A 10,436-nucleotide genomic window follows, 5' to 3' on the forward strand; every position below is an offset into this window, starting at 1 on the left:
CCGTGTCATATACTTCCATCCTAAACCCTCCCTTTCCCCAAGGCACAGGCTATACATGTATGTTGCAATCAAATGTTAGTTATTTATCATTCACAGATTCCTTCAGCACCTCAGATTGGAATTTCATGATTACGACTTTATTTCAAACAACAAAATAGCTTCCCTTCCCCCAGCACAGGGTTAGTCTGTTGTCCACGGCTCTTCAGGTTAGTTGTTTGCCATAACCTGAAGAAAGTGTAAAACAAAATGGGACGGGAGCAATCAGAGCAGAAAACTAAAGAAATCTGTAAACAGGGACATCGAGATTCCACAAATTGTCCCTTTAAATACATAAACCAGTCCTACAACCCTCTCTCTTCCTAAGGATTTAAAAAAGGTGATTTGGCTTCTGAGTCATCCTTTACATTAAGGGTTCATTTATAGTTAATAAATATTTGAGAAGAACGTTATAGCCATGAGCAGTATGTGTTACTGATTATTATTATTAGTAATAGATGATAGATAATTAAGTTGTTGGACATCAATTTACATTTATTAAAATTCTATAAATATACCCTTAATATAAAGTGTGACAGATTTATTCCAAAATGTCTGAACTTTGGTTAGAAATGAAGAACATTTGGATAGTTGCATTCAACATGAAGACACCTCACCTTCTCTGCAGGAATTAATTCCCTAGAAACAAGACAACATTCTCTTTTATTGTGTTAAGGGATTGTCTATGTGGTGACATTATAATGGAATAAGTTAGGGGGTGAATTTAAAGTGCACTAGCTATTCCGGGGTAAGTGTGTCCACATTGGAAGCTACTGCTGGCCAATATACCCATATGGACAAACCCTCGGTCTTGAACTGTTTTGCAGGTGTTTTGTTTTACCCCGAATGACCATTTAGAAGTTCACAGCAGAGTTTATTCTTGCTCAGCAGCAGACACTAGACCCTTACCGTAGTGATCCAGTTGTTGAAAGCGGAGACCCGAGTGAAGACGGAGGGTTTCTGGTAATAATTACAGCTTAGTGCAGAGCCGAAGCTGACTACACCATGCACTGCCCACCTGCCATCAGCACCTCTGCAGTTCAGTGGACCACCAGAGTCCCCCTGCAAGGAAGGAGAGGCAGAGTCATTGAACTCCAGATTGGAAAAATCCACGTCTTTCTATGGTGCATGAGAAGAGAAGTCACTGACAGGGGTCTCTTATAATTGGAGATGGGACATGGGAGAAAGGCAAGAGTGTGAATGAAATTAATATAGGCTCTGTCTTATGAGATGGCTCCCAGCTGCCATGTTCAGGTCCAACATTTAGGGGGAGTTTGGATTCAGGGGTTTGTGGTGGGTCCTTCTTGTAGGTGGGGGTATAGAAATGTGTTTATTAAATAGTCTTTCAACACGTTAATTGGTATCAACCTCTACGAAGGGGTTTCAAAGACCATCTAGAATGGGTAGATCCTAGTACCCTGCCCCATCTTCAGAGTCCCTTCCTATAATGGAGAACTCTCGAAAACCATGCCCATGAATGCCAAGTTCTCCAGACTCACATTGCAGCTGGAGATCATCCCGTTGCCAACTGCGCAGATCATAGTGCGTTTCACTATGCTACCCCACCAGGTAGGCAGGGAACAGGTGGCGTACTCCACCACAGCCAATGGACCTTGCTGCAGTTTATTTGGGAGAGGACCATTTGCTGGAAGGGAAGAGAAACAAAAGAGTAGCATTAGCTCCTGGCAGTCAAAAAACAGCACATGACACATCCAGGTACAAGAATCAACAGGGATTCCAAGCACAGAGGGGTTGCAGAATCCAGTCCTTAGTGCATCCCTCCTTCAGAAAAGTGTCTGAACTAGATGGATAATCCTTGTCCATTTTAACAACGTCTCTGTCAATATCGCATGGGAAATCGGCTGGTGGCCTAGCACTTTAACATTCACATATCAATACCCTACTGGCCGTAGCATCAGCAAACAGGCCAAGGAATGAATAGGCCAGGATCCCTGCTCTGTGCTCTCACCTCTCCAGGTGATGCATCCTCGTCAGGATTGATGCACGAGGCTGTTGCCTGCATTGTTCCCGTTCTCTGCACAGGGACTTCCCTGTTCCAGGCTGGCGGTCCATCACTAACATTCCTTTCTTTAAAGTGGCTTTTCAACTCTTCCATGAGCACTAGCAGCCCCAGCCTCCTTCAGTCCACTCTGACTTGGGTTACAATTGCATCTCAAGGCCTCAGCTGGGATCCTGACAAAAGCTAAACATTCTGCAAGGAAAATGCAAAAACATCTCTGGTGAAGGAGTGGAGCCAGAGCCTGGTCAGCTCTCTCTTTGAATTGAGGGCTGAGGGGCACTGGAAAAAAGAACCTTATTCCAGCCAATCCCAAAGGAGACGTTAACACAGATGGACTTAGTGTTACCACTGAACTGTATTAACACTTACTGTACAGCCTTCCCCATCCTGTTACGTAGCAGACGACACCAGAGGCCAGGAGACTGTCTGCCGGAGGGAGGCAGGCCGGCTGGATTTGATTGCTCAGGGCAACGCTCCGGGAGAGTTTGATCAAAGCAATGTCGTTGCTGTGTTTCCATGTGCACAAGCCGGGGTGGGGGAGGGAGCGCGCACAGAGGGAGAGTGGAAGAAAACACAGACGCATTAATACATAGCATTTATAGAGTGTTCCTCCTATTCGAAAGAGGGGGCCCTGCCTTTAGCGGGAGAAGGAGGGAAGAAATGTCCTCAGGCCATGGCAGAGGCATCCCACCCCTTGGTGTTGCCCATACCACATGCAAACACATGCCTCAGTGCCCATAGGCCCTGGTGGAGCACCTTGATTTTCCTTCCCCATGGCTCAAAAGCCGCAAGGAAATCCAGGCACCAGCATCTGCAGCTCCTCTGCCTGCTCTTCCCTCACAGCAGGGCAGTGTGCTGTACCTTTCCTCTCCAGACAGGGCAGCATTTAAGTAATTTTTCAAGCCTTCCTGAGCCTCAATAAACATCATCATATTGTGCCCTGTAACTGCTAGCCTGAAGTGTAATAAACCAGTGGAATCTAAAAGTGTCGGCTGCAGTTGGACATAGTGTAGCTCTGTTTAATGGTGTTCAGCCCTACATTTGATAGATAACATAATGTAGCAAGTTTCTCAAATGCTTGGTGTTCGGGCCCCTAAGGGAGGCTGCTCGACCCTGGGCAGTTATCATAAGAGCACAATGCCATTCTATTAATCCCTGGTACGGCCACACTTGAATATTGCGTGCAGTTCTGGTCACCCCATCTTAAAACAGATATATTAGAATTGGAAAAGGCACAGAAGGTCAATAAAAATCATTAGGGGTATGGAACAGCTTCTGTATGAGGAGAGATTAAGAAGACTGGAACTTTTCACCTTGGAAAAGAGATGATGAAGAGGGGATATGGCTGAGGTCTATGAAATCATGACTGGTGTGGAGAATGTGTTATTTACTCCTTCATGTAACACAAGAACCAGGGCTCATTAATAGGCAGCAAGTTTAAAACAAACATAAGGAAATACTTCTTCATACAACACAGTCAGGGGATGTTGTAAAGGTCAAAACTATAATGGGGTTCAAAAAACAACTAGATAAGTTCCTGGAGGACAGGTCCATGGATGGCTATTAGCCAAGATGGTCAGGGATGCAGCCCCGTGCTCTGGGTGTCCCTAAGCCTCTGACTGTCACTCAGTGATTGCCCTGTTCTGTTCATTCCCCCTGAGGCATCTGGCATTGGCCACTCTGAGAAGACAGGATACTAGACTAGATGGACCATTGGTCTGAGGCAGTATGGCCATTTCCGTCCTTGTTCTTGTACTACTGCCTTGGGTATCTGGGCTTGGCCAGATATTTGGGGATGAAATGCGTAGAAAGTTGGAAACAGAGCTGATTCACGGAGCTAATGCACTAGGACTTTAATGCTAATGCACTAGCACCAAGGAGTCCTTCAGCAATGTGGCATCAATCCAAGTTACTAATAATACTTTACATACATTAATTGAACCTCTCCACACACCTGTCTGGTGAGAGCTCCCCTCACCCACTGCTAAGATGCAGGAGACACTGTTGGGTCGAGCAAGACAGCTGTTAAGCAATGCACAGCTGTGTCACGCAGCAGTTTAGAGGCATTGAATTGAATTCAGTTGCAATAACTGAAATCTGAGTAGGACACTGGGGTTAATTCACTTGTACTCTTACAGAAACTGCTGTGGACTCTTCAATAGTCACAAGTGGTCAGCAGCTCAGGTGAGTGTGTCCGGAAAGTTTCTGAGATAGTGGAGGCTGAACGCATCACTTAATTATTAGGGAGGTGGCTCTTGCACTTGCATCTGTCTTTCTGGGGGTCATGGGCATCTGATCATTGAGCCAGACACGCCCATCCTCCATAGTGTGACAAAGGTTTGAACTGGGGAAAGAGTTCACCACTCCCCACATCCAGTCTCCTGGTATTTTGGAATCATCAGTATGAGCCTATGCCAGTGGTCCCCAAACTTTTTACCTCGCACCCCCCTTACTGCAGTCTGCACCCCCTCTCCCCCAGGCTGGAAACAGGGCCACAGCTCTGGGTGGGGGGGATGCAAATGGTATAAGGGGGCCAAAGCTGGAGGCCAAAGTGGGGCTGGGGCCGGGAGCGGAGCCTCGGCTGGGGGCCTAGGATGACTGCCGGGGTCCCAGGTGTGGGGCTGGGAGTGGAGCCCTGGGCACGGGGCCAACCGTTGGGGCTGGGGCCAGGAGAGGAGCTGGGTGGTGGTCCCTCCCCACCCCTCATGGGGGGGCTGGCCCAGGCCCCAGTTGCATCACCCCCCCCGAATGTTCCTCCACCCACAGTTTGGGGACCTCTGGCCTATGCTGTAATAACTAGCTCCAGATTTGGAGCTGCCCACAGTGCAGGGGTGTTTGGTTTGGGGCCCTATCTCTCATACTTTGTACAAACAGCTTCTATCAACTTACCCGTCTGCGACACTGTTTGGGTTCCAGCCTTCATGGACAATGATTTTTGGTGGATTGACTGCAATTGATCCTTTTTCAGCAACACTTAGGTCAAATTTGACCAAGAAACACTAGATAGGTCAGAGAAGAGCTGGGGAGGAAAAGGAACAGGGAGACATGCTTAGCTGTGTAGCTCCCGGCTTGTTGCACAGTCACACGCCTCTTTGGGAAGGGTGGCCAAATGCAGCCTGGGGTCTCCAGTGGGAAACCTCTGAGAACTGCAGGGGCCAGCATGCATTGATCTACATTAACAGCTGTTGGCTTAGGATGGAGCATTGAATGCTGGGACCTATAGTGGCTAGAGGCTGCATCTCCACATGGTCCTCTGTCTCTTGCCAAGATTCCTGCTAAATGTGGGCCCCAGCTGATCTTCGAGCTTGAGGCTGCCATTTCCTGGCACATCTGAGCAATTCTGAAGGCCTCTCTGGTAGTGTGACAATGTCTATTACGAAAGCATCTCCACTGGTAAAAAAGAGGTGTGTGTAAGATTATTGTGTACCCTGGATATCCGACCTCACACACAGCGCGCCCGTGAGAGCTCATATCTGCTCTGACGATGTTTTCCGTAACTGGAGTGTTAGTAACTAGCCCCGGTGCATGTGTGTACAGGAAACAGGCCTGTACTGCGTAGTGAGTAAGACAGCTGGCCTAGACTGAGGCATTTAAGGTGATGAAGTCAAAGCTGATCACGCCCCTCATTTTGACACCATCCCATAATCTGAGAACAAGAAGCTCTCACTGAATTCGATGGCAGGTGATTTTAAACCCAAAGGGAATATTTCCTCATGGAAGTGGGTGCGCTAGTGAACCTTTGGAACTCACTGCTATATGCGCTTGTAAAGAGAACACAGCTGATTTTAAAAAGGGCTGGATAATTTAATAACTAATATTTATTGTTATACATGCAAAAATAAAGCCAACAGTGCAGGGCATGGCACAAGCAGGGGAAGAGGAAGGTAGTTTTCCCCTTTCAGTGAATCATCGGGTAGGGGCCACTGCCAGAGACATGATCTAGACATCGTTACCTTTTTGGTGGGGGGAGACACTGTTGGGTCGAACAAGGCAGCTGTTAAGCAATGCACAGCTGTGCCATGGAGCAGTTTAGAGGCGTTGAATTGAATTCAGTTGTAATAGCTGGAATTTGGCTCAGACACTGGGGTTAATTCACTTGTACTCTTACAGAAACTGCTGTGGACTCTTCAATAGCCACAAGTAGTCAGCAGCTCAAGTGAATGTGTCTGAAAGTTTCTGAGACAGTGGAGGCTGAAGGAATCACTTAACTAATGGGGAGGTGGCTCCTGCACTGGCATCTGTCCCTTTTGTTATTAATATGCATTGGCTTTCTCTTTCCCTCAGAGCATTGACAGCTTTCTGCACGTTGACTTAAAAGAAATGATTGTCCAGGCTTCAGCAGCTAATGTACCTGATGCAGTGAGCAGCTGTCAGGACCCAGCTGGGTGCAATGAGGGTTCCACCACAGGTGTGATACCAGCCACCATTGACAGCGTATGTCAGGGACACCTAGGAATGATAGGGTAAGAATGCTACTCACTGATCGACTTCTGCTTCTGTTGCGAAGGTGAAAAGCTGAGCACCCAAGTGCTCCGGGTACAGATCACTCTCTTGTGATAAGGCTTTTTTTCAAAGTTTCATTCACTGTTGCTTTGCCAAAGCAATTTACTAAGCATGGGCCAAACAGAGGGTTGTATTTGCTACAGAAGAAATGGATTCATGAAAGACCTCTTTGTCACTCTATGTAGATATAGGGCCCTGTAAGTGGTTTGGGGTTTTTGTTTTGTAAATATTTTGCTGGGTTTAGTGGGCTTGTGGCCTGATCATGGAAACGGAATCTAGGGAAATAGGGATCCGGGAACGCCCGTGTTGTCGCTTTTGTTCTACCTTTGACTCATTGTGTGACCATGGGTAAGTTGCTTAGCCCATCTGCCACAGTTGCCCAAATATGTCATTTGGATTGTATCAACTGTACAGGGTTGTCATTTATTAACCTTTCAACAGGTGAAGAGCTAAATAAGTGCAATTTTTAAAATGTATTCTAGGAGTTAAATTGTCCCTATTTGGAGACACCGGTTACTTGCTGAGCATGGCTCTGCATACCTAGCAAAATATAATGACATCAATCTCTTATTCCTCTAGAGCTTTCATCCTGATGGATCCCAGCAGGCTTTGACACTTAGCTGACCTGTCAGCTGTAAATGGGAATCGCTTCACTCCGCAGTTAGTTCTTTAAAAGAGCACAGTAACACTGCACAACCATCTGGGATGTTGTGATTAATAGTAGTCATTAATTGGTAACTCGTCTTTAGCACACTCCATACGAGGAGCTCCAGCATTAGCAAATGAATCCCGACACACGCCCTTGGGAGGAGGATCAGAAACGGAGGAGCCGTGTCCCAAAATAGCATGTCAGGATCATTTCCCAGCATGCTCCTTGTTTGCTATTTATTGACAAGCTTATCAAAGGGCTCACCACATGGGGCTGGGCACAAAAAGAGCCAGTTCCCACACCCACTGAAGCCAGGGATAGTTCCTCCTTCTTCACTGATTTCAATGGGAGCTGGCTTGGGTGCTAAGTGACTTGCTTAAGGGCAGGCAATGAGTCTTGGCAGAGCTGGGGTTAGAAATCAGTTCTCTCACCTCTTCCTGCACCTTAAGCACAAGGCCAATTGGCTGTGTAGTGTGTCCCATTCAGAATACAGACATGATACATCTACACGGTCTCCCACTTTGTTGCCTCTGTAGGCTGAGCTCACCGCACCCACCATGGGTCCTTAAGTTTCATTCCCCATTCTACCCCCTAAGCTACTTGTGTGTTGCCCTCCCATCCCCCTCACGTCAGGGACATGTGTAAACAGTTAAATGTTTATAATCTGTTAAATTATTTCTTTTCTTTCCATGTGGGAGCGAAGTCCTTCAGGGGGTCAAAATCTTCTGCTCCATTGGGATGCTGGGCAGGGCTGAGATCTGGGGCATGTTGTTACACTAGAAGGGGTCAATGGCTGCCATCAAGCACATCACTGATCTATGTCTATTTTTATAGATCCAGCTATAGCTGCTGGGTTTGCTAACCAGATGCCGGGGGCTCCAGGTGTCCTCCACTTTCTTCCTTCTCGTTTTCCGATTTTTACTAAACTCAGTAGGGCTCTGACCACTGATGCCTAGCATGTTCCCTGGAAATTTGGAATTGATTGGATACTGTGTTCAAAAGTTATTGCATAACAGATAGGGAAATGCCATCAACACGAGTGCAGGCTGAGCAAAGCAAGTCCCAACGTAATGGGAAGGCAACATGGCTCAAGGTATCCTGGACTCTAAGGAAACCCGGGAATCACTAACCTGCCAGGGCCAGCTGAATGCATCTTCTCCTCCAACCACTCTGGTCAAGACAGGCGGATAGGCGGGATTTCACAACTGAGGGCTGCAAGAGACACAAGATGGGGTCCGCTTTAGAAATCAGAACAGATCAAGCCACCAACCAAAACTGACCTGATCTCTGTGTATCACATTTGAACTTAGGGGACCAATCTGGCGCCCTTTCTATCGCTATAGATGTTTCTGAGCCATAGTCTATTCTGACCCTTACACTGAGCCCATTTCTCTAATGTCTGAGCAGCTCCAGGCTCCTGGTCAGTGTCAGGACCACAGGATGAAGCTCGAAGTCTGTGGTTGGTAAAACAGATGAAAACCTACGTCTAGGTGGGATACATACCCCCAGAGGCCAGCAGCAGGGTAGCGAACAGGATACGGATCATGATGCCCTGTAGCTGTGTCAGGAGCAGTGCCTCTTCTGAGCCCGTTATATGGCTGTGGGGTTTATCTCTGGGAGATACAGCCTGGAGGAGGCGGCGTGCGGCTCAGTCACCACTGGGAAGGTTTCACACCCATGGGACATTTTCCTGTGTGTGCACATGCTAAAAAAAGATGGACCTTGAGATGCAGGCTTCAGCTCTGCCTTGGGTGGGGAGTGCTGCATGAGCTGGATTTTGTTTGTTGCAGCTGTTCGCTCTCCCGCTACCTTGAGTCCTGGTCGCAAATATGTGGATGGAAGGGAAAATTACCTGAATTTGGGGGGGGTGTAAATCTCCGCCCCAGCAATTCATGGGGAACCCCTAATCCACAAAGTCCTCCAGGAGCCTCTGGTGTTGCAGTGAAAGGATGGGGCTTAGGGCAAAACTACCAGGGCCTGGGTTTGAGGGCTAGGTAAGGGGGGTGCATGGGTGAGGAAGGACTTCGGGCTTGTGGCCAAAGGGGCAAAGGTGTGGGAAGTGCCTGCATCGAAGGGACTCGTATTGGCATATTATTAGACCCTTATCTAAGTTGCCTTTTTTCAGGTGGTGAGATGGGGCAAACAGTGGGCACTTGGGAGCAATAATTAGAGCCCTCCAGCCCCAAAAATATGAAGACCCATAAACAATTCCCCTCCCGCACCGCCACCTTCTCTTTCAGCCCCAAAGTAATTGGGAAGCTAGAAACTGTATGTAAGAACTTTTTCACAGCCCTAGTAAAGCTCTTCCTGCTGGAAACTCATCAGGCTGCTGCGTCCCACCAAACTTTGCGTTTGGGTCCCACCAAACTTTTCCTTCCAAAATCCATTTTTGGTTGTTTTCCAAACATTTCACAGGTAATGACGGTTTAGGATATTAAAGGGGGCTAGTTCTTACAATCACACCTTGGGTTTCCCCATCATTTACTTGCTTCTGTTGCATTGGAGGAGGTGGTTCTTGAGAGGTGGTAAAAAGAATTTAAGTCCTTTGGGGGCAGGAAGCCGGGCTCCTCCAGACCTGCCAGTATAGTGCCTATCACACTGTTGGTGCCAGATACATAATGTGGCTTTCTTACTGTTATCTGCATGGAGAAACTGCCCATTAATTGATCGGTTCTTGGGGCATCTTTCTATCTACAATACTTGTCATCCTGTGTCACTGTAATATCTGATAGGTTTCAGAGTAGCAGCCGTGTTAGTCTGTATTCGCAAAAAGAAAAGGAGTACTTGTGGCACCTTATAATTTGCAAACTGGATACAATTAACTTAGGCTTGAATAGAGACTGGGAATGGATGAGTCATTACACAAAGTAAAACTATTTCCCCATGGTATTTCTCCCCCCCACCCCACCCCCCACTGTTCCTCAGATGTTCTTGTTAACTGCTGGAAATAGCTTAGCTTGCTTGTCACCATGAAAGGTTTTCCTCCTTTCCCCCCCCCCCCCGCTGCTGGTGATGGCTCATCTTAAGTGATCACTCTCCTTACAGTGTGTATGATAAAACCCATTGTTTCATGTTCTCTGTGTGTGTATATAAATCTCCCCACTGTATTTTCCACCAAATGCATCCGATGAAGTGAGCTGTAGCTCACGAAAGCTTATGCTCAAATAAATTTGTTAGTCTCTAAGGTGCCACAAGTACTCCTTTTCTTTTTGTAGTATCTGAGCACCT

At 47.2% G+C, this 10,436-nt stretch overlaps 1 protein-coding gene across 1 annotated transcript; it reads right to left on the bottom strand.

The window, feature by feature from the left end:
* Positions 1-933: 933 nt before the first annotated feature.
* LOC119845041 (chymotrypsin-like elastase family member 2A) lies at positions 934-8,754 on the bottom strand. The gene is given in 9 exon segments (XM_038376770.1): positions 934-1,098; positions 1,536-1,681; positions 2,426-2,562; positions 4,946-5,040; positions 5,042-5,075; positions 6,408-6,505; positions 8,339-8,403; positions 8,406-8,420; positions 8,712-8,754. Coding segments are annotated over 9 exon segments (798 nt in total).
* Between the last annotated feature and the right edge of the window lie 1,682 nt (positions 8,755-10,436).

This window comes from Dermochelys coriacea, chromosome 18 (assembly GCF_009764565.3).
Source record: "Dermochelys coriacea isolate rDerCor1 chromosome 18, rDerCor1.pri.v4, whole genome shotgun sequence".
In the NCBI taxonomy this organism is placed as follows: domain Eukaryota; kingdom Metazoa; phylum Chordata; order Testudines; family Dermochelyidae; genus Dermochelys; species Dermochelys coriacea.